This window comes from Periophthalmus magnuspinnatus, chromosome 23 (genome assembly GCF_009829125.3).
Source record: "Periophthalmus magnuspinnatus isolate fPerMag1 chromosome 23, fPerMag1.2.pri, whole genome shotgun sequence".
In the NCBI taxonomy this organism is placed as follows: domain Eukaryota; kingdom Metazoa; phylum Chordata; class Actinopteri; order Gobiiformes; family Gobiidae; genus Periophthalmus; species Periophthalmus magnuspinnatus.
The window spans coordinates 838,375-862,654 of NC_047148.1; the positions used below are offsets into that span (position 1 = coordinate 838,375).

At 42.7% G+C, this 24,280-nt stretch overlaps 1 protein-coding gene across 1 annotated transcript; it reads left to right on the forward strand.

Moving 5' to 3' along the window:
- Positions 1-864: 864 nt before the first annotated feature.
- On the forward strand, positions 865-23,161 carry strap (serine/threonine kinase receptor associated protein). Its single transcript, XM_033989288.2, has 9 exons — positions 865-1,279; positions 8,144-8,279; positions 10,057-10,138; positions 12,471-12,543; positions 12,793-12,892; positions 13,948-14,085; positions 15,249-15,385; positions 17,699-17,848; positions 22,704-23,161. Exons 1-9 carry the CDS (start codon positions 1,168-1,170, stop codon positions 22,763-22,765), a joined length of 990 nt encoding a protein of 329 aa, XP_033845179.1. The 5' UTR covers positions 865-1,167; the 3' UTR covers positions 22,766-23,161.
- Positions 23,162-24,280: the final 1,119 nt, after the last annotated feature.

The window sequence follows — 24,280 nt, forward strand, 5'->3', positions numbered from 1 at the left end:
AGCGCCTGTATGTCCCTCAGTGTGCTTTATTGTGGACGTCAGTGCCTGTATATCCCTCAGTGCGCTTTATTGTGGACGTCAGTGCGTGTATGTCCCTCAGTGCGCTTTATTGTGGATGTCAGTGCCTGTATGTCCCTCAGTGCGCTTTATTGTGGACGTCAGTGCGTGTATGTCCCTCAGTGCGCTTTATTGTGGACGTCAGTGCGTGTATGTCCCTCAGTGCGCTTTATTGTGGACGTCAGTGCCTGTATGTCCCTCAGTGCGCTTTATTGTGGACGTCAGTGCCTGTATGTCCCTCATTGTGCTTTATTGTGGATGTCAGTGCCTGTATGTCCCTCATTGTGCTTTATTGTGGACGTCAGTGCGTGTATGTCCCTCAGTGCGCTTTATTGTGGATGTCAGTGCCTGTATGTCCCTCATTGTGCTTTATTGTGGACGTCAGTGCCTGTATGTCCCTCATTGTGCTTTATTGTGGACGTCAGTGCCTGTATGTCCCTCATTGTGCTTTATTGTGGATGTCAGTGCCTGTATGTCCCTCATTGTGCTTTATTGAGGACGTCAGTGCCTGTATGTCCCTCAGTGTGCTTTATTGTGGACGTCAGCGTCTGTATGGACGTCAGTGCCTGTATGTCCCTCAGTGTGCTTTATTGTGGACGTCAGTGTGTGTATGTCCCTCAGTGTGCTTTATTGTGGACGTCAGTGCGTGTATGTCCCTCATTGTGCTTTATTGTGGACGTCAGTGTGTGTATGTCCCTCAGTGTGCTTTATTGTGGACGTCAGTGCCTGTATGTCCCTCAGTGTGCTTTATTGTGGACGTCAGTGCCTGTATGTCCCTCAGTGTGCTTTATTGTGGAGGGGGACTCCGGGCAGAAGCTGCTGTCGTCACACTCCTCCTGCCTCACCTCCGCGCGGAGCTCCGCCGCTGCGCACGTTGCTAGTTAGTTGCAATGTTGTAGCTATTAGCACGTTAGCCGTCCACACGAGCTGCTTTGCCTGAAAACCAAAGGACATTTATTTATCTGACCACACCACAGCCCTCCTCACCAAATATCGTCCTCTTGTCTCAGCTGCCCCTGACAGCTAGCCGTTAGCCGTTAGCCATTAGCCGTTAGCCCTTAGCCGTTAGCCGTGTGCTGTCAGCTGCGGTACGAGCTTCTGTTTAGGGCCATGGCTATGAGACAGACCCCGCTCACCTGCTCCGGGCACACTCGGCCTGTGGTGGACCTAGCATTCAGTGGAATCACTGCCTACGGATACTTCCTCATCAGCGCCTGCAAGGGTAAGTACCCGATGGCACCGGCCCCATCGGTCCAGGAGCACTACCCTTAACTGGGGCTCACGGTGGCTTAGTCACCGACTACAGTGGATGATTACTGCGCTGGGCATTTGTCGGGAGTGCTGGGTTTGGATAGTCTCATGGCACATGCTTTTTTAAATGTAGTTCCGCGTGGTATTGTCAAACCCATCAACCATCCCCAAGCAGAGTGAAATCATTCAGTTCAACCAGTTTATTTTAGCTCTTTAAGTGAAGACTTCAATAACCAAAAGAAATAAAACAAAGCAACCGTTTAAGTTATCTTCTGTCACTAATATACTCATTACTGGCATTACTGAAGTAGCATCAATTTAAACCAGAAGTAATTAAAGGGCACCAGACTGCCTCATGTTTGTTAGTTCTGGTGTTTGCCCACAAAGGGGGCTCTGTCATAGCAATGACACTTGTTAGCTTCTGTGTCTATTGGATAGCACAGTTATCACTGTCTGAACTATATACTGCCAGATATCAACAATAAACAAAGTCTGATCCGTAACTCTCCACAGGAACGTGCCAGAGCCTCACCCATGTGCACAGATGAGATGCTAATGTGTGCACATTATATTTTTACCTGCAATAATGCAAACTGCAGAAAAAAACAACACCTTTCAAATGATAGGCAAATGAAGTCTAATTCATACAGCTAAACAAAATGTGCCAAAGGGCATGGTTTGAATGTGCACTATGTGCATAGAAGCAATTCTAACGATTACACATGATATATTTTACCTACAGTTATGTCAATAGCAGAATAAACCAGGCTTACTGATCGAGAACAGCATCCAATCCATCAAAAAATAAGATCCTCTTCTCCTGACTCCACTGTGGAATCTTGACTCTTTGCCACTAACAAAAGACGAAGTGAAATCTGTCAACTGGACAAATCGTTGTAGGAGTGAAGACGTTTCGCTGCTCATCCAAGCCACTTCTTAGTTCTGGTCAGATTGCTGGTGGACACTGCCTTATATCTGTCTGAGGGGAGGGGCTAACCACACTGAAACTGTAAACAGCTACTGTTTCCAGTTTCAGCTGTTACTACCCCATTCAGCCCTTAACAACCCTGCTATTGTTCCAATTGTTCTGGGTCTGAGGATAAAGTTATAGATGGGGGAGAAATTATGTCTCAGGCCCCCTTCCTGTTTAAGGAAAAAAAAAAAAAAAGCTTCTTTAACTCCCCTCTCAAACAATTTCTTTTCTCTGGCTAAGATCTGAACTTCACTGTCTTCAAAGGAGTGGTTAGTGGCTTTGAGATGGAAATGTACGGCGGAATGGGGTCCAGAAGAACTCTCCCGCTGGTGTTGGTACATTCTCTTATGGAGTAGCGCTTTAGTTTCTCCAATGTAACGCTCACTGCACCCATGGCTCGGGGTTTTGTCCTTTGGGTGAACCAGTTTTTCTCTTAAAGTGTTTGCGGGTCTGAAAAAGACAAGAATCTCATACTGTCTGAAAATTCTCCAAAGTTTCTCCAACACACTTGCTAAGGTATAAGGAATGGTAACACCTCTCCTTCTCAGTTCAGATTTCCTGTTGTCCTGTTTTTTAGCGCTCTTAGATCTTTTGAAGGCCCATTTTGGATATCCACAAGCAGAGAGGGCTTTCTCCACATGGTGCTCCTCCTTCACTTTTCCCTCTGTGTTTGTGCTGGCCAAAGGAGGAAATGCAGACCACAGATGTTAAGACCAGAAAGCTCCTGACCATGCATGGTGGGTTCCATCCGAAATCCAGCACCCTCAGACTGTACACAAGCCGTAAGGAAGGAGGCCGAGGACTAGCGAGTGTAAGAGCCACCGTCAGACACATCGCAATACCAAGTGATGGGAACATCAGGAAAAAGGAACATGAGAAACTAGAGAAATAGCAGGGGCTCAAAGAAGAGCTGGAGAAGGCCTGGAAGGTGAAGATATCAGTAGTGCCTGTGGTCATCGGAGCACTCAAGGCAGTGACCCCCGAACTGAAGGAGTGGCTACAGCAGAGCCCAAGAAAAACATCAGTAATCTCAGTCCAGAAAAGTGCAGTACTAGAAACGGCAAAGATACTGCGCCGAATGTTCAAGCTCCCAGGCTTCTGATAGAGGTCCCGAGCGTGGCAAAGAGGGGATGAGATCACCCGCGGAGGGTGAGAAGGAGATTTTTTTATGTGTGTGTATATATGTGTATATAGCTACATATATGTATTATTTTTTTTCTCTTTTCTTTTTTTCTTTTTTCAACTGAATAGGAAGCATAATCAAAGTGTTTGATTTGTTTCTTCATGGAAGATTGGGGTGGGATTTGATACGTTTTCTTCTTCCCACTCCTTTTCGAGCTTGTATGAGAACAGATTTGTGAGATGTGCTGTAGGTGTACCTGATAGACATATGTTCAAAATAAACAAAAAAATAACATTCCAGTGTCCGTGCTGTACATCCCGGTGGTGTGAATCAGTGAGTCGATGTCTCGCTCATTCTTAGCGTACAGCTTGATGTCATCCATGTAGAGGAGGTGACTGATCGTGGCCCCAGTGATGAGTCGGTATCCATAGCCAGTGTTGCTGATGATTTGGCTGAGGGAGATCAGACCTATACAGAACAGCAGCCTTGCGTGCATCTCCTTGGTATATGACACATTTGATGGTCATTTGTGCAAGTGGCTTGCCATTAGCCTCAAGGGTGTTTGTTCACAACCTCATTGAGTTTGCAATGAAGGTCCTGTTGATGTTGTACAGTGCCAAGCATTCAGTGTTACATGTGTGTGGCATTGAGTCATAGGCTTTCTTGTAGTCAATCCAGGCAGTGCACAGACTGTAGTCTGACGGATTCTGCAGTCTCGAGCGACTGTCCGATCTACCAGGAGCTAATGTTTGGCTCCCCGGTATCTTTGCCGTTGCCCTTCTGTGCTGTGCTCATGTATTGATCCATGTGCCCACTTATCTTAGCTGCAATGATGCCTGACATGCGCTTCTATGTTATGGAGAGACAGGTTATTGGCCAATAGTTCGATGGGACTGTACCCTTCGAGCAATCCTTCTGGATGAGGAGGACAGGGAGAGTCCCATTCCTTCGCAGCTGGTTCATTTGTACTGCCAGATGCTCATGGAGAGCAGTGCGTTTCTTTAGCCCGTAGGTGTGGATCATGTCAGGGCCTGGTGCAGTCAAGTTTTTTTTATACTTGAGACTCTTTCCTGTATGTCTGCCATTGTGTGGATTCTCTTCAGGGAGGTTGCTTTGGTCTTCTCTCAGAGCCACCAGTCACTGTGCATTGCTGTTATGTGATACCTCCTTCTCCCATATGCCATCTTGTGTGTACCTCTTTAGGCGGCTGGCCAAGGCTTGAAGTGCTTCAGGTACGGGCATCTGGTTGTACCTCTTGGGTACTTTGGTACATTGCCCAGAGAGGTGCAATGAAAAACTATTTGTGTGTATATGTATATATATATATAACATTAGAGATTTGGCCTGTAACATGTAGCAAAGCATGAATACGCAAGACTCATTGTACAAATTGTTTTCCAAATGCAATAATTAAATTTCAGTTAAATAAACACAGCAGAAAATTTTAGAAGGTTTATCTTTACCTATTTTAATATTATTTCATCCCCAAAGGGGTCAGATTGGGGGCCCCTGGGCCATAGTTTTCCCATGTCTGCTCTAACCGTTGTTTCTAGGGTGGGTGGTGTTCAAACTAAGCATCTCTAGGATCACTGCTGCTGAAGTGTATCAGCTCATTGGTTTCTGTAATGGTTGAAGTAGGGATTGCTCTCAATGCTGCATTCACATCTTCTAGGGGACTTTCAGATGGTACTTCACTTAGCTTCTGTAACTGGCGTCGGGATTGCCTTGTGTTCATTTGGGCCCTGATCTTATCTTTCAGGTCAGTTGCTGCCTCCTTCAGCGTGATACGTATTGGGGCTTCATACCCAATCTCCAGTTGGGGAGTTGATGTTAACTCCCCTCTGACCTGGCCTCCTGGCACTCCTACAGTGATTAAAACATTATTATAAATTTCAGACTTGAGCGCACCTGAATATAGGGCACAACAGCTTAATTGTTTAAAGAAAATACATTTTGTACATATATTTTATATATATATATAATTGCCTGAAAATCGGCACCAATTCAGTCAGTGGACCATATAAAATAGGTATTTAGATTAATTCATGGTTGTTGTAAAAACCATGTGCCGCTGCTAGCATTCTGTGCAATCAGTTGTGCAAAATGCTATTCAGCTAGTGCTAACCTACCACCTAACACATACCAATATTCATACAAATCCAAATATATGAGGGTCACAGCAAAGGGTCTGAATACTTATGGCCATGTGATATTTCAGTTTTTCTTTTTTAATAAATTGCAAAAATTTCAACAATTTCATGTTTCTCTGTCAATATGGGGGTGCTGTGTGCACATTAATGAGGAAAAAAATGAACTTAAATGATTTTAGCAAATGGCTGTAATATAATAATATAACAGTGGAAAATTTAAGGGGGTCTGAATACCTTTCATTCCCACTGTATAAAATGGACATCGCTAACCTGCTAGCCGGCTGATTCCAAGTAGGAAGTGATCATGGGCTGCGCTTCCGGCTCCATCGAATCATCGGCACAATTCACTTTAGATTAGAAAACTGTCGCTCCTCTCTCTGTAAATGCTGCTGTGAGGCTCATCATTTTTGGTCTCATGTTCGTACTGGCCCACTCTATATGATCCTGGTATTTTTATTTCGCTATTGTGTCTGTAACTCAAGATATGAACATTAATAACATACAATCAGCTGCCTTCTTTCCCCAAGGTCGCTTCATCTAGCATTTGTTGACAGCGTTGCTAAGTGCCTGCCCCCTGCTAAACCATCAGTGCGGGCAGGAAGGGGCGTTACGTTCCATAGCTTCACTCCAGATTGGCTCTTTGCTTGCTATGATACTTGTGGAATTCCAAATATGGAGCCTGGTTCCAAATCCCCCCATAACTGTTAGCCTTGATGAGCTTCATTTGACTGGAGTCGAACACTATGAGTGACGTCCACTTTTTTATACAGTCTGTGGGTGAAACAGCATTTTGAGCTTTGGAGATCTAGACAGGCTAATAATGTAGGATTACTCAAATATGCATGAATGAACCAAAACGCAACTCCAGGTAATGTGACGTAAAGCTCACAAAAGTCAGTTTAGTTTAATATACACACATGGACAGAATAGTTGGTACCCATCGGTTAATGAAAGAAAAACTCACAATAGTCACAGGAATAACTTGAATCTGACAAAAGTAATAATAAATAAAAATTCTATGAAATTTAACCAGTGAAAGCCAGACATTGCTTTTCAACCATGCTTTAACAGAATTATAAAAAAATAAACTCATGAAACAGGCCTGGACAAAAATGATGGTACCCTTAATTTAATATTTTGTTGCACAACCTTTTGAGACAATCACTGCAATCAAAACGATTCCTGTAACTGTCATTGAGACTTCTGCACCTCTCAGCAGGTATTTTGGCCCACTCCTCATGAGCAAACTGCTCCAGTTGTCTCAGGTTTGAAGGGTGCCTTTTCCAGGCGGCATGTTTCAGCTCCTTTCAAAGATGCTCAATAGGATTTAGTTCAGGGCTCATAGAAGGCTGTATGCTTTGGGTCATTGTCCATTGTCCAAGACCCATGACATGCAACTGAGACCAAGCTTTCTGACACTGGCCAGCACATTTCTCTCTAGAACCCCTTGACAGTCTTGAAAGTTTTACCCTGCACAGATTCAAGACACCCTGTGCCAGATGCAGCAAAGCAGCCCCAGAACATAACAGAGCCTCCTCCATGTTTCACAGTAGGGACAGTGTTCTTTTCTTGATATGCTTCATTTTTCCGTCTGTGAACATAGAACTGATGTGCCTTTGTAACCCCTTCCATCTAGGGTTACCCTTAACTAGTCAGTGTTTGACCCTGATTGGCTCACTCCCAATTGGTTGGCAAATAAATGACTGGAGCAGCTCTGTACCTGTCTGCTCCTCCGCCCCTCCTACTCCGCCCTCACTGTGTCTGTGCAACTGGCGTTTGGACTGGATGACAACTACTCGGCTTTAAACGTTATTTTTCACATTCTTCTCACACACGACTCAATGGTCAGGTTTTTTTCATGGGACTGAACAGAGATTCTCTACTGATGGCGAGCTGGTAGGACTAATATATATTTTGTTTTGCTCCGCGATCTGTGGATTACGGATTTGCGTGATTACAAACTGAACCTGAACTGAATCCTAAAAAAAGGAATAAACTGAACTCTTACACAAAGTCACACAACTTTAAACAAAAAGGGGTTGAGCTGAACTCTCACACAAGTCAGGCAAAAAGTTCCATTTTTGTCTCATCTGTCCATAGGACATTCTCCCAGAAGCTTTGTGGCTTGTCAACATGTAGTTTGGCAAATCCCAATCAGTTTTTTATGATTTGTTTTCAGCAATGGTGTCCTCCTTGGTCGTCTCCCATTAAGTCCACTTTGGCTCAAACAATGACGGATGGTGCGATCTGACACTGATGTTCCTTGAGCTTGAAGTTCACCTTTAATCTGTGTAGAACCTTTTCTGGGCTCTTTTGTTACCATTCGTATTATCCGTCTCTTTGGTTTGTCATCAGTTTTCCTCCTGGGGGTATGTCCAGGGGATCCATAGAGTCCCATGGATCTTAAATTTCTGAATAATATGTGCAACTGTAGTCAAGAGTTTTTTGTAGTTTTGTCCACGTGTGTAGGACCTTGAAAATCAGATATATGGCCTTGAAAGTCAGATATATGGCCTTGAAAGTCTGATTTTTTTTCTATGGCACATCTGTTTTTGCAGCTGAACTACTGTGTGCTTTCTCTGTCTGCAGATGGCAAGCCCATGTTGCGCCAGGGAGACACAGGAGACTGGATCGGCACGTTTCTGGGTCACAAAGGCGCAGTCTGGGGAGCCACCCTGAACGCAGACGCCACCAAAGCAGCGACTGCCGCGGCTGACTTCACAGCGTGAGTCTGCCCCCTCTCTCTGCCCTCTCTCTTGCCCACTCTCTCTGCTCCCTCCCTCTGCTCCTCTTTCTAACCTCTCTCACCTCTCTCTCTCTGCCCCCTCCCACTGCTCCATCCGTCAGCTCAAGCCCACCTCCCCAACCCGACCTGCCTCATCTTGCTCATGTTACACTGTATGAGTTAGAGCAGTGGTCCTCCAACTTGAAGGTCAGAGGATCGATTCCCGCTCAGTACAAATTTTGTTGTTGTGTCCTTAAGCAAGACACCAAATCCAACGTGGCGAGTATGAATGTGGTGCGTGCCTGAGTGTTGGTGGCGGTCAGAGGTTGGCAGCCTTGCTTCTGTCTATCTAACCCAGTGGTTCTTAACCTGGTTCGATGGAACCCTAGGGGTTCGGTGAGTCAGTCTCAGGGGTTCGGCGGAGGTCAAGACACGCACCAGACTCATATGATTCGCAGACTGCGAGCGTCTTCAGACGCTGGCCGTGTCCCAATTCGACAAATGCACCCTTTGCTGTGCCTATCGAAGTACCTGCCCAACTTAAATGAGCTGCTTGAATGGCATAAAAACATAAAACGACATAAAAATGAAGAAAAGGAACAGACTTTGCTGTGAAAATGACATGAGAGTGGCCAAGGTGAAGCCATGCGTTTCTGAACTGGTCTCTCAAAGGCAACAGCAGAAGTCACACTGATTTGCAGTAAATATTCATTATTATTGTAGCCTGGTGGAAATTAGGTGATGGGTGTGTGTTAAAATGTAAAAAAATAATAAATAGCATAAATTATTGGAATACATAAAGTAAAAAATTAAAATCATTTCAGTGTGGTAGTATTAAAAAAGGTCATGTCTTTGTGAAAAGATATGTATGTAATTTGTTGTGAGTTCATGCATTGTATTGGTTTTATTCTTTGAACACAGTGATGTTAATGCTCGATTTATTTTGTGCACCAGTAAAACATACATATGTCTTGAATTTGAAGAAAAAAAAAGTATTTTTCAATAAATAAGGGTTCGGTGAATGTGCATATGAAACTGGTGGGGTTCAGTACCTCCAACAAGGTTAAGAACCACTGGTCTAACCCATAATGACAAAGACTTCACAGGCCAGTGAAGCGCTTTAAGTTTTATTTTGAATATTTTTGTCTTGGCAGGCACCTACAGTTTACAAAGCAATATCATTAGAAATAATAAACAAGATTTGTAAGATGCCGTTAAGTTTAGCACATTTGGTGGTCTTATAAAAATACAATTTATTAGTTTTATGAAGCACTTTTTCATATGCTCATAGTCACTTCACAATTTCAGTCATTCACTCCCTATACTGTTTGGTGATAAGCAACAGCTGCCCTGGTGTAGACTGATACACCATTGGCCCCTTTGACCACCACCACTCACTCACACATGATCCAGGCCAGGTGAGTGAAGTGGCTAGCCCAAGGACACATCAGTATGCAGCTGTTGATCTCAGAGTTTTTGTTGGGTAATATGGCAACATTCGTTCTTTTCAAAAACAAAATAAAATGGCATTCAGGACTGATTTCATGATCATACAGACTTTTTATCAGTGCCATTTTATACTAAAACTATACAAAACTTCCTTACATCTTTGCTCTAGACTTCTCCATTAAAGGACCTGTTCCTGATTTTTATCAATGCTTTATATCATGAATTCATTGTATGGTCAATTTTGTTTAAAAAAATTTGACTGTAAAATATAATTTATTCATTTCACATAGCATTTTCTCATTCGGCATTCTGCTCTTGTTCTCGGCAGGAAAGTGTGGGACGCGGTGAGTGGAGATGAGGTGCTGACGCTGGCTCACAAACACATCGTGAAGACTGTCAGTTTCACCCAGGTCAGTACCACACTGCTCTTCTCACCTCACCAAACATTTGCATGGGCAGGAGTAGCAAATGGCAAAGGATGCCATTAGAATTTGTATGCCATGAAATGTCAAACTTGGAACAACCTAATTTTCCACAGTTGTGGTATATAAGGTTTGAAATAGTATCCCTTCTGAAAATCAGTTTTAGTCTTATAGACAGTATATTGCCCAAAATATATTTATCAGAAAAAATGCTAAATTTCTGAAATGTAATGTATAGTGTTTTTTGTTTGTTTTTTTTAATTGAATGGGTGGACTGCCCCCCCTGCCCTCCATCTTTTCATGAGGATGTCAATACCAAAACAGTTGTTTTTAAAAGTCAAAATATATTTGAAACACTTATAGTGGAACTCGTTCATATTTGAGACTAAATAGGTGGCACTCTGATGGTTGTTTTTCTTTGACTCTGTCCCACATCCATCCATTCCATTTTCTTCCGCTTATCTGGGGCTGGGTCCTCCGGTGGGATCCCAAGGCGTTCCCAGGCCAGCCAAGAGATGTACAGTGGCTTGCAAAAGTTGCATCTGAGTGGCTGCATCTCTGATGAGTGCTTTTCCTGTACATTCTGTAAGTTTTGGTGGATGGCCATGTCTGGGTAGATTTGCAGTTGTGCCATACTCTTTCCATTTCCGGATGATGGATTGAACAGTGCTCCTTGAGATGTTCAACGCTTGGGAAATTTTTTGATCCAAGCCCCGCTTTAAACTTCACAACTTACAACTAAACTTCACAACTTTTTTTCTGACCTGTTTGGTGTGCTCCTTTGACTTAATTTTGTGGTTTGCTCCAAAACACTCTCTTAACAAATGTCCGTGGCCTTCACAGCACAGCTGCATTTATACAGAGACAAGATTACACACAAGTGGACTCTTTTTAGTCATTAGATCAACATTCAATTTTTCCAAAATCATCAGGCAACTTCAAAAAGCAACTGGTTGCATTCAAGAAAAAGGGGGCTGAATTACTTTAAGTTTTTTATAAAAAATAAATAAATAAATTGTATAAAATATTTCCTTCCACTTCATATTGTGTGCCATTTTGTGTTGCTCATTCACATAAAATGCTAAGAAAATGTATTTAAATGTGTGGTTCTGATGTGGCAATATGTGAAAAAGCTCCAAGGGTATGAATACTTTTGCAAACCTCTGTAGTCCCTCCAGCATGGCCTGGGTCTTCCCCGGGGCCTCCTCCCAGTGGGACATGCCTGGAACACCTCCCCAGCGAGGCGTTCAGGGGGCATCCCAAACATATGATCAAGCCACCTCAGCTGGCTCCTCTCAATGTGGAGGAGCAGCAGCTCTACTCCGAGTTCCTACCATGTGATCATCACCCTATCTCTAAAGGAGCGCCCAGCCACCCTGCAGAGGAAACTCATTTCGATTGCTTGTATCCGAGATCTTGTCCTTCCGGACATTACCCAGAGCTCATGACCATAGGTGAGGGTAGGAACGTAGATTGACCAGCAAATCGAGACCTTTGCATTTCGACTTGGCTCCTTTACCACAACAGCCCGATACAGCGACCGCTTCACTGCAGACGCTGCGCTGATCCGCCTGTCAATCTCACGCTCCATCCTTCCCTCACTTGTGAACAAGACCCCGAGATACTTGAACTCCTCCACTTGAGGCAAAGACTCACCACCACCCGGAGAGGGCAAGCCACTTTTTCCGGTCGAGAACCATGGCCTCAGATTTGGAGGAGCTGATTCTCATCCCAGCCGCTTCACACTGGGCTGCAAACCCCCCCCAGTGCTGCAGGTCCTGGTTCGATGAAGCCATCAAGACAACATCATCTGCAAACAGCAGAGAATATCCTGTAGTTCCCGAACCAGACCCCCTCCACCCCAAACACGTCCTCCAGCACCTAGAAATTCTGTCCATAAAAACAATGGGCAGCCCTGGCGGCGTCCAACATGCACTGGGAACAGGTCTGACTTACTGCAAGCAATGCAAACACAGCTGCACTGGTCATACAGGGCCCAGACAGCCTTTAGCAAAGGGCCCCAAACCCCATACTTCCGGAGCACCCACCAAAGGACACCACGAGGGACACAGTCAAATGGCTTCTTCGGAACCATAAAACACATGTGGACTGGTTGGGCAAACTTCTGTCCCGGTCGCGTCCAGTGTATTGCAACCAGGACGAAAACTGCACTGCTTATCCTGAATCTGTCCCACATTTGTAGTTGTTTTAGGACTGTTGTGTTTTAGGACTGCTCTGACTGTTGTGTGTTTGTAAGAATGTTTTGTGTTTGTAGGACTGTTTTGACTGTTGTGTTTATATGATTGTTGTATGTTTGTAGGACAGCTCGTGTCTGCTCACTGGAGGGAACGACAAGCTGCTGCGTGTGTACGACCTAAGCAGTCCAGAGGCCGGTAAAAGCTCTCTCTCATTGAAGTGTATGCTGATGTATTGCTGAAGAAAATATAGACTATAAACTATAAAATTGTGAATAATTTATGCCACTGACACAATAAAAGCTGTACTATTCCCTCAAAAATGATTCTAAATGTACAATATTGTTAAACTGCATGACCTACATTAAATAGCAGAATGAAACCTAGTAAAGAGCCATACACTTAATAGCTGCCAGCCCCTCCCTCAGCCCTGTCCCTTGTGTGCAGCCCCTCAGGAGATTGCGGGACACACCTCAGCCATCAAGAAGGCGCTGTGGTGCAACAGTGACAAGCAAATCCTGTCCGCGTCGGAGGACAAAACCGTGCGGTCAGTACAGTCCAGACAGTCTACACACACAACTACACAAGGACTACATCCATAAGGTCTATACTGGACTATGATAAAGCTGTCTAAAACTGAACAGGACTAGGGACTGTCCCATCATGATTTAGAGGTGGATCACTTGTACTGAGCATCGTGAAGTGGGAGATATAAGATGTGTCACTGCTGTCTAAAGCCCGCCTTACACTGCAGGATAATTTGCCAGATTTAGGTCCCGATTTGCTTTTCCCGACTTCAGGGTGGTGTGACACGACTCATGTGATTTTGAATCCGCTGCAATCCTCTCGTGTGGTGTCAGTACAACTCTGAGCTGCTCTGTCAAATTGTAACCACAAAACATCACCACAGCAATAGCCAATAATACCGACCATCAGACAAAGTGATGGACACAGAGGCCTAAGACACAAACTCTGGAAAGGGTGAAGTACTTTATTACTCAACTCTCTGAACTTCTAAACTTGAAGTACACTGCTTTGATCTGTTGAACACGTCTCAAAGCTAGTCATATGTTTCTCTTTGTGTCTGTGATCTGCATTTTTTGTTGCACATTTAATAATTGAAAGGATTGAAAAATTCCTGTAGTGTATGACAGGATTAAGACAACAAATAGTCTGAGAGTACTGTCTCTGAATGAATGGATCAAAGTAGATTTGAGAGCTTCACGTGTCATCGGTACATCATGATCGGCTAGTATAGCTGATCAATCGACTAGTATAGCTGAAGAGCCCAGTGGTCATCAGCCACTTCTGAGGTCTCTTCATAGGAGAATTGGAAACACTCCAATAACAGCAGTCTTTTCACAGGGCTGTATAAAGTTTTGATTTGATAAAACAAGATAAAATGCTTTGGAAAAGTGGTTGAAAATGTTTTTTTCTGTCCCAGGGCACCTCCAGTCCCTACACCCTCCTTCTTGGCAAGGAAAGACTCAATTTTAGTTATACCATTTCAATATTTGTTTCACTTTTGATGTGTTTAGGTACTCCTTACTCTGTTCTGTAGTGTGTGCCCACTTCCTAGTGCTAACAGCCTTCTCCCTGCAGGCTGTGGGACCGCAGCTCCATGGAGGAGGTGAAGACGCTGACATTTGACACGTCGGTCAGCAGTATGGAGTATGTGGCAGACGGAGAGATCGTGGTCATCACCTATGGAAAGAGCATTGCCTTTTACAACGCACTCAGGTGCTGCACACTCTGGGTCATGGTCATGAGGACTCAGCCATAACATTAAAGCGCTGTACCAGATTTTTACTGTCAGAGCAGAACAGAACTAGCTTTGCTTGTTAGTGATCCTGCTAGTTGTAACACAATGTAGGCTAGGCAGACTGACTGCAAAAAGTCTCAGGACTAGATTCGGTAGGGAGCCATAAAGTTAAATTCAGTAAAAGAGAAGAGTTTGATCTCCTACCACGATGTGGTGTATGGTTAGCTCGCTATCACAGGTGATGTTGAAATCGTCCTGACCTGACCACTGAGCGGAGGGTTGAATGCGTTGTATGAAAGGAGTAGAATCAGATTTAGGCTTTAAATGATGAGCACGCCGACTCCAGAGCACAACCAGCACGAGCCACAGTGAGCAGCAGCAGGAGCACCAGAAGCAGGAAGTGACAGGGGCGCGCCAGGTAATATAGCGCTCACCAGTGCGGTAATAGGTGGGGCACGTGGGTTACATAGTTATCATCACCCAGAACTCAAGTGATGGTGAGAATGAGCGGGCATGTCTTGCAATGAAAATAAAGGTTTATTAGGATGGTGAAATGTAGTTTTGAGTAGTGTCAGTGGATTTGTGACCAGGGCTCTCATACAAATGAATGGTGAAGCCAATCCCCTTTATAGAGTATATGTTATTTATCTGATCTCCTCACTAGTAATGTGTAAAAGAGTTTTGTGGTCATCAGATGCTTACCAGAAACACACAAGTTGAGAAATCTGAAAGCCACAAGCTCAGACAGCACTTTTACATTAAAGTCATTGTTGAGAGTATTAACTTTTTGGGTTTTTACTTTAGATCATAATTAAATGAGGCTTTGACCTAAATGTGGCCAATGGGTTGATGCCAGCTGACACCCTCTGGATTATTCATAATTTGTGATTTTTGCAGGCTTTTGTTAATGACTGTAGGAAAAAAATTGAGAAAACTGAGCTTTCTGAACTTTTAACAGCAGGGCTTGTTTGAGGTATTTTGACCTCAAGAGCTGCTAATGCAATGCATTTGTTCTGGGGCAAGACACATTTTGCTCAAGTACACAGGAACAAGGCCTTTTACCTGAAATATAGGTGTTCCCTGGCAGTAGTGAGTTAGGTCTGGTTCGTGGTCGTTCCTCACAATGCTTTTCTCTTCATAGCCTGGAGCTCGTCAAAAGTGTGGAGGCCCCTGCTCCTATCAACTCGGCCTCCCTGCACCCAGAGAAGGACTTCTTTGTAGCTGGAGGAGAAGACTTCAAGCTCTACAAGTTTGACTACAGCACCAAGGAGGAGCTGGGTGAGGGGCTTGGGGATAAAGTGGGTTATGGGACTAAAGATAGTAGGTTTTGAAGGGGAAGGGACTCAAGATGCGTGGATGCTTTAACCTCCTAAGACCCAAGCTCTTGCATGACATGCTTTATTTTTATTTATTTTTTATTCTTTAGTTATGAATTTTAGTGTTTTACAATGGTGGAGACTTTTAACATACACATTTTTTCCTTCTCTCAACAACCATTCCCATCATTTCCACCATAACACAGAACACATAACACTAGTGGAACGAAAGGGAGCGACCACAATTGTACATCAATCTTCCATTTTGTCATATTCTTAAATAAAATTGGGCATTTCTAGATTTACATATTCCACCCACTTCTCCCAACAGGACACAAACCAACCTTGTCTGTCATTCACCAATGCCGTCATCTCCTCCATTCGATAAATGTCCAATGCAGTTTTCCACCACATTGTCAAATTGGGTCCTTCCCGTGCCATGACATGCTTTATTAATTTCTCTTGTTCGTGTATGCTGTTCTTCTAAAAATTTGCATTGTGGCCTAGACAAGCCAAAATGTGTTGTCCACATATGTGGATGCCTGGTCCTAGGAAGTTAAACTACTTCTGTGGTAGTTTAGAGTGGAACTGAAAACTCAGTCCAATTTGTTTTGCTGCTAAGCTGTGTACATGGTGTTTTTAATAGCATTATCTGGAGTTCCTAGTCATTTTTGACAACTTTAGTGCAAACTAGATACAATTTCAGCTTTCTGATGTGGACCCAAGTTTGCGCTGCCGTCAGTGGCCTCTGCAATTTCCAGTACTGGCTGCAGGCACAGAGTTTGAAGTGTGGACACCTGTTGGACCAATCACACTGGTCCTCATATGTCCAGACCCACCCCTCCTCTCCCTCAGTCTCCCCTTTAGTCCTCCAGGTACTGCCCAGTTTAGCAGCTACATTTGAAATATGGTGAGTTTAGAGGTTTTGTCCCACTTGAATGTACATTTCACAGGAAGGTTGCTCACAATTGTGAGACCTCGTTCCTCAAATTGGCAATAAGTGACCTTGGTTTATGTCTTGAACATGAGATTTGGACTTTTAGATCTAATGATGCTGACCCCATCTGATGCTCCAATTCTTAAAATTCAGGTGTAATTATTGTTGGACCAATTTGTAGGACTTGCATTTCCCCCCAAATTCATATGAAATTGCTCTCAAATACTTTGAGTATAGTGCTCTACATTGCATCTGCATTAGAAAAGTACAATATTGAAAAAAGTATATCTAAGCGATGATTTTTTTTTTGTCACCAGTCGCTACTACAGCCACGTTTCCCTATAAGCCTCAAGACTGCAGTTTAATAATCTTGTCCATTAAATGGTCTGGAGTCTTAGTTGAGTGAGTGAATGAGTTAGCTGAAGATTTGGTATTTATCCTCCTCAGAACTGGCATCTACATATGTGGACAACATATTTTGGTTTGTCTAGGCCACAATGCAAACTTTTAGAAGAATAACAGCAACAAGAACAGCAACAATGTAAATATATTCAATTTAGAAAAAGAGTTTAGAATGTTTAGAATATTTTTTTAAATTTGTTTTTTTGTAAAGGCATATGTCTTCCTGCTCCTGTCAGCAGCTCTTCACATGAGACACATTGTTCCAAGACATTGTTGTTTCTAATTTTGTTTTTACATTCAGGACAAATGTTGCTGTGTTCAGGGTCTTAATAGTTTTTTACAAATCATTATTCAAATGTTTTATCAAAATGATTAAAATGTCCACATATGAGGACATTCGTTTTACATCACTTTTCTCAGAAACTACATAATGTAAAAAGATTATTTTTTGTATTTACACTCATCAGATCCCAGTCAGCCCAAATAACCAAGAGAATTAGAAAAAAAAAACATGTCACGCAAGAACTCGGGTCTTAGGAGGTTAAATGTAAAAAGGCAGATTAAATTCATGGTTCACTTCTGTAATCTGTGTTTATATAAATACATACATTGTTTCCTAGTACGTTTTTCTGCACACAGTAGTTTTTGCATGAATTTTCATGCAGGTGTAGTCTTATGAGTGCAGTTTGGGTCAGATACATATGTACATAAATACCAAATACGTAAGTTTTCAGTCAACGAAGAAATTCTTTTGTTGACTACAGCTCTAATAATCACATTTAGTACAGTGCCCCCCTCTGTTGAACTGAAGATACTGCTTTACTAATTTTCATACAAAGTAAGGTGGTTGGTCCAAACAAGATCAGTCTGTACTAGAATTTTCATTATATCACTCATGTGCATGACCAGCTGATATTGTAATGTGATGTGTTACAGAGTCATACAAGGGTCACTTTGGCCCTGTGCACTGTGTCCGCTTCAGCCCGGACGGGGAGCTGTACGCCAGCGGCTCAGAGGACGGAACTCTCAGGCTGTGGCAGACCGCTGTTGGCAAGACCTATGGTCTGTGGAAGTGTGTCTTGCCCGGTGAGACCTGCACACTGCAACTATCGTGTGTGTGTTTGTGCACAATGTCTAAGGGCTGGTTTAGGATGCATAATGTATTGGGTGTGCATCAGGGCTAAACCAGTTTCTTGTCATTTCTATTCAGCCCACTTTGTTTTTTAAAAAGCCTTAAAGATGATACAAACTCATGTGGTTGAAATAAAATATTGTATCTCATTATTCCTGCGGCATGGGTGCTTGGATAGGGCCCGATGCCAGGAGTGTGTTTGGGGACATGAGCGCTGCCTTTCCCCTTTGACTCAATGTTGACGATGACATGTTGGCAAGAACAATTATGCATATCCCATGACTATGGCATGGGTTGCTAGGATACTGGAGTCAGGGCAGGTGGCGACGGGGCACACAAAGTTGCGTGCAGACTGCAACGATCGTTGCGGAAGCAATAGGCCCTACGTCCTATAGGGGCTCAGGCCTAATACTAAAAATTATATTTTTAGCAAAAAGAATATGTCCGATAACATTAAAATGACATGCGTGTTTTAAAAACTCTCGACTTTCCCCACATGACTGTGGGGTCAATGGCAAAGCGCCCGTCATTCACCATGACGTTGGGGCCCCCCATTGACTCATTCATTTCCATTCATTTTAGCAGTAATAAATAAGTCTCATGCCTGCGGCATGGGTGCTTGGATAGAGCTCAATGCCAAGAGTGTGTTTGGGGATATGAGCGCTTCCCGCTGACTTTGTCAACATTGTGTCAAATGGGCTGCTTGGTTTCCTTAGGTACTAGCTTTGATTCCTTACACTAGATGGTTATGTTCTATTCTCATTCTGTTTAAAGTGGAACTTAACACTAAATCCACCTGTTCACTAGTAAACTGTGTATATGCTGTTCGAATAGCATTACCTTTACCATTCCTAGTCATTTTATGGCCACTTCAATGCAAACTAGGTAAATTTGCAATTTTCTGGTCAAAAACATATACATTTTAAGTTTTGCTGCCTCTAATGACCTCTACAATTTCAGGTAGTTGGTAACATCATGAAAGACTGCCCTGATTACAGCCAGGTGTTTCTAATAACAAATACATGGCTGCAGGGGCGAAGTTTGAAGTGTGGAAACCTGTTAGACCAACCTGTTAGACTCCCCCCCCCCCACTTATCCCTTTAATTCTTCAGGTACTGCCCAGTTTCTTAGCTCTATTGCAGTATGTGGTTGTGGGCGGGTTTAGGTGTTTAGTTACCGTATTTTTTGGGCTATAAAGCGCACCGGATTACAAGGCACTATATCAATGAATGGGTCTATTTTCATACATAAAATAGACCCATAAAGGATTATAAAGCACACTGAACGCTATGGGTGACATCACACTCTTAGTCCACTTCTTTATACAGTCTATGGGCGCATTAAGTGAAACAAAACAGTCAAATTACGGAATCAAACATAGCCGGATCCTTCTCGTCATTATCTGAGTCAGTCTCGTCGCTGTTACTTAGCTGTGCAGTGATGATTCCGGCCTTCCTGAAAGCTCGGGCGACACTTGAGCTTTCATCTTCTCCTCGTCCATCCAGCCCTTTAGGTTAGCCTTGATGATGACGCCGGCTGGAAACTTTTCTTTTGTCAAAATCTTCCTCTTGAAAATGACCATGGGTGGTAGTTTCTGGCCATTAGCCTGGTAACAGAGAACTACAGTGAAAGATGACTTCTCATTCCCTGCGGTGCATATTGATACCGTACTGGCCCCTGTTTTCTCGACAGCAGTGTTCACGGGAAAGTCAAAGGTGAGGCGGACCTCATCCATGTTGTTCTGGCCGGATCTCCTTTTCCGTGATATTTTTCTTGCCATTTTGGTGTAGTTACACACATATTACTTTGCGAGGCTCTTGACTACGGTAGCTGTAATGCTCCGACAATCCATCAAACGGTGCGGCTTCGTAGGTTATATGTAATACATAAGGCGCGCACCGGATTAGAAAGCGCACAGTCAATTTTGGAGAAATTAAAGGATTTTAAGTGCTCCTAATAGCCCAAAAAATACGGTACACTTTAAATGATGCAGCAGCACATTCCTATGTGAGAGAGCAGAGAGCCAAGTGCCAGGTTAAGTGTGAACAGACCAGACCTGGCAATGTTCTCGGACAGGTGTATGTGTGAATGGGGGAGACACTGCTGAGTGTTCTAGCATTTTGTACTGGGTAATTTACAGGGAACTACAGTGAAGCAACTAAGTATTTGAACACCATGTGATTTTGCAAGTTCTCCCACTTAGAAACTATGGAGGGGTCTGAAATGTTCATCTTAGGTGCATGTCCACTGTGAGAGACATCTAAAAAAAATTGTATGATTTTTAAAAAATAATTTATTTGTATGTTACTGCTGCAAATAATTATTTGAACACCTGAGAAAATCAATGTTAATATTTGGTACAGTAGCCTTTGTTTGCAATTACAGAGGTCAAACATTTCCTGTAGTTTTTCACACACTGCAGGAGGGATTTTAACCCACTCCTCCACACAGATCTTCTCTAGATCAGTCAGGTTTCTGGGCTGTCGCTGAGAAACATGCAGTTTAAGCTCCATCCAAAGATTTTCTATTGGGTTTAGGTCTGGAGACTGGCTAGGCCACTCCAGAACCTTGATATGCTTCTTATGGAGCCACTCCTTGGTTATCCTGGCTGTGTGCTTCGGGTCATTGTCATGTTGGAAGACTCAGCCACGACCCATCTTCAATGCTCTAACTGAGGGAATCAAAATCCAAAATCTCACAATACATGGTCCTGGTCATCCTCTCCTTAATACAGTGCAGTCGTCCTGTCCCATGTGCAGAAAAACACCCCCAAAGCATGATGTTTCCACCCCCATGTTTCACAGTAGGGATGGTGTTCTTTGGATGGTACTCATCATTCTTCTCCCTGAGTGGAATTAAGACCAAAAAGTTCTATTTTGGTCTCATCTGACCACATGACTTTCTCCCATGACTCCTCTGGATCATCCAAATGGTCATTGTCAAACTTAAGACGGGCCTGGACATGTGCTGGTTTAATCAGGGGAACCTTCCGTGCCATGCATGATTTTAAACCATGACGTCTTAGTGCAGTGGCGTCCAAACTTTTTGCAAAAAGGGCCAGATTTGGTGATGTGAAAATGTTTGGGGGCCGACATTCGGTGTGATCATTCTTTGAACCATTAATATTAAATGCAAATTAAACTATTTAATTATTTTTTACTTTTTATTGCAAATGGCTTTCACCTTTCAAAAACAAAATGAATGTTTTAAAAAAAAAAGTAAACATTAAACTGTGGTTTTGATAATCACAATAAAATAAATTCACTGAGATTTTAGGATTTATTCACCTCAGAAGGAGAACAAATAACTTGCACTAATGTGAAGGGTGAAAACTGAGATCTGGACTGTAGTAAATAAACCAGGTCTGGCAAAAGACAGTGGTTTTGATGTGCAAAATGTCACACAGGTGAGAATCAGTTAGACTTGTCCTCGCACAGTTTTTGTTGAAGTTCATAACCAAGACTTCTCATACAAATGTCGAACCAAACTCAGCGTTTTCTTAGCAAATGTTTGAATTTCTTTAAACCTGTCTTTATCCAGTTGATGATAAAACTCAGCGAGCTTGAAACATATGTATTTTACACTGATCAACAGTGCTGATGGGCCACACATAATTATTTTTATTCCAGAGGCTGTGGGCCAGTGGAAATTTGTACACGGGCCGCAATTGGCCCCCGGGCCGGACTTTGGGTATGCTTGTCTTAGTGTATTACTAACAGTAACCTTGGAAACGGTGGTCCCAGCTCTTTTCATTGACCAGCTCCTCCCGTGTAGTTCTGGGTTGATTCCTCACCTTTCATAGGATCATTGACCCCACGAGGTGAGATCTCACATGGAGCCCCAGTCCGAGGGAGATTGACTGTCATGTTTAGCTTCTTACATTTTATAATAATTGCTCCAGCAGTGGATCTTTTTTCATTAAGCTGCTTGGCAATTGCCCTGTAGCCCTTTCCAGCCTTGTGGAGGTCTACAATTTTGTCTCTTGTGCATTTTGACAGTTGTTTGGTCTTTGCCATGTCAGTAGTTGGAGTCTTACTGATTGTATGGGGTGGACAGGCGTCTTTATGCAGCTAACGACCTCAAACAGGAGCTTCTAATTTAGGATAATAAGTGGAGTGGAGGTGGACTTTTTAAAGGTGGACTTACAGGTCTTTGAGGGGCAGAATTCTAGCGGATAGACAGGTGTTCAAATACTTATTTGCAGCAGTAACATACAAATAAATTATTTAAAAAAATCATACCATGTGATTTCCAGATTTTTTTTTTAGATTATGTCTCTCACAGTGGACATGCACCTAAGATGAACATTTCAGACCCCTCCATGATTTCTAAGTGGGAGAACTTGCAAAATCACAGGGTGTTCAAATACCGGTACTTATTTGCCTCACTGTATGTGTGAATGGGGCTTATGACGGGTCACTTGTGTGTAAAGATTGACCGATATGCTTTTTACTTTTTTTTTTCTTTCACGATACTGATTGTTTAGAATCCAGAAAAAACAATTGCCGATGACCACTGCTTATATTTTTGGGCTGATATGTAGGGCTCATTTTCCCCAAATGACCTAATTGGAATTTAGTACAACCTCATCCACAAACTTGTTTTACTACCAACTATGTAGAGAGCAGTGTTGTCACATTTTTGCAGTACCCTCAGTGTTCAAATAAAGCTTTATGCATATATTTTTCCTGCACATTTACACAGCTGGTTGTGTCGAACAAAATCGGCCTTGGATGGAAATTTAACACTGATAAGTTTAAATATCTCCTTGATATTTCCACTTGTGTGCTGACCATCTGTGTTTTTCAGAGGACCTGGGAGCTGACAACAACGAACAGATTTACACAGCACCGCCAGAGGTCAAAGCCTGAAAATGCCTACTCGGTGACTGGAGGGACAGGGGGAGGGGACACAGGAGGACTAGGGGACCTCTCCTGTGGCTGCAGTGTGCAGCAATAGAGCTGTGGACCACGGCTGCCTGCTCTCTAAGAAGGCCCAGATGCCCTGTCTCAGCCCCCAAACGTGCTCCTTTAGCTTTTAGTTTAAGAGCTGGACCAATTTGTCTTTGACGTCAGAGTTCCAAGAAGACAGCGTACCGCTGCATTACTTTAAGTTCTTTACTTTGCTTTGAGTATTTTCTGCTGGACTGTGTCGCCCAAAGAATTGTTTTGACATAAAGCAATGATTTTTACTTAAGGCTTGTCCCATTGGTTTTGGCTTTTTGTCGATTTTGTTCTGGATTAATAAATTGGGGTGATGCATTGTAATTGTGTTCATTTGTCGATGTACTAAGCTCTTTGGGGTTGTAAGAAAGTAAATGCGGCTATAGTATTTAAAGTAACTATTTGCGTAGTAGCATGATAATATAATCTAGAGCATTGGAAAAGTAAAGAGAATTTCAAAAATAACAAAATTGTATCTTTACTTTGTGAAGAACAAAAGAATCTTGTTTTGTGTCCAAGATTCCACGAAATGACCTCAGTAGTGAAAAACTATTAAAGTAGCCTTTTGGATTATTGTGTTCAAATGTTTAGACAAGCATTACAAGTGGAAAAGGGGGTACTTGTAATTTAGCACCAAGTACTAGAATTACGTAGAGGTCCTATTTTACACAAAACTTACTCATGTGAGCTTTAAGCTTTCTACATCTGTAAAGCTCAAAATGCTCTGCTCCACCTTGTGATGTCAAGAAGTGGTGCTTTTTAAGTTAACGGTGATTTTTTTACATTTAGTGCAGTAGAGTTTGGCAATTCAAGGCTAATTCTAAGTTTTAATAGATCCATGTTTCATGGGCTGAATTTAAAAACACAGTAGAGCACTTACTGTATTACCATATGACATCACAAGGAACAATGTTTTCTACATGTGTGAATGTACCAGAACACAAATCCGGGTATGTTTGTGATTAGGAAACAACATTATCACATTCATCAGAAAACTGCGTAATAACATTTCCCTTAACCCCTTACCATTCTGGGTCATTTTGGTGAAATTGCCTTTGTTCTGACCTCTCCAAATTAAAATGATAACCATTATTGAACCCTCAGTAGTATATACGCAGATTTGGGGTCTTTGGGGTCATGGTAACACCCTATAGTTTTACCCACAGGTGTCAGAATCACTAAGTATGTCTGGTATGCATTTATACACTTTGGAACACACATATAAAATACATTTTCTCATCCTCACCTACATTTTTTTGTTAAAATGAAAGTGTAAAAAGTTGCAGTAGGTCGCTGGGGACAAAAATACACTATCAACGGAAAATCTCGTTGACCACTCACATTTCAAATTTGAGGTCAATATCTATAAAAATGAGAGTTTTACACTCATTTTCTCATTAGTAAGTCCAGGCCTCTCCAAACCTATCCGAATGGAGACATTTG

What these genes read in the sequence shown, in the direction of transcription:
- strap (XM_033989288.2), top strand. Translation starts at nt 1,168, where the DNA reads ATGGCTATGAGACAGACCCCGCTCACCTGCTCCGGGCACACTCGGCCT. An exon ending in AGACTGTCAGTTTCACCCAG is followed by an intron (nt 10,139 to 12,470) that starts GTCAGTACCACA and finishes GTATGTTTGTAG; the next exon opens with GACAGCTCGTGTCTGCTCAC. An exon ending in CCTAAGCAGTCCAGAGGCCG is followed by an intron (nt 12,544 to 12,792) that starts GTAAAAGCTCTC and finishes CCTTGTGTGCAG; the next exon opens with CCCCTCAGGAGATTGCGGGA.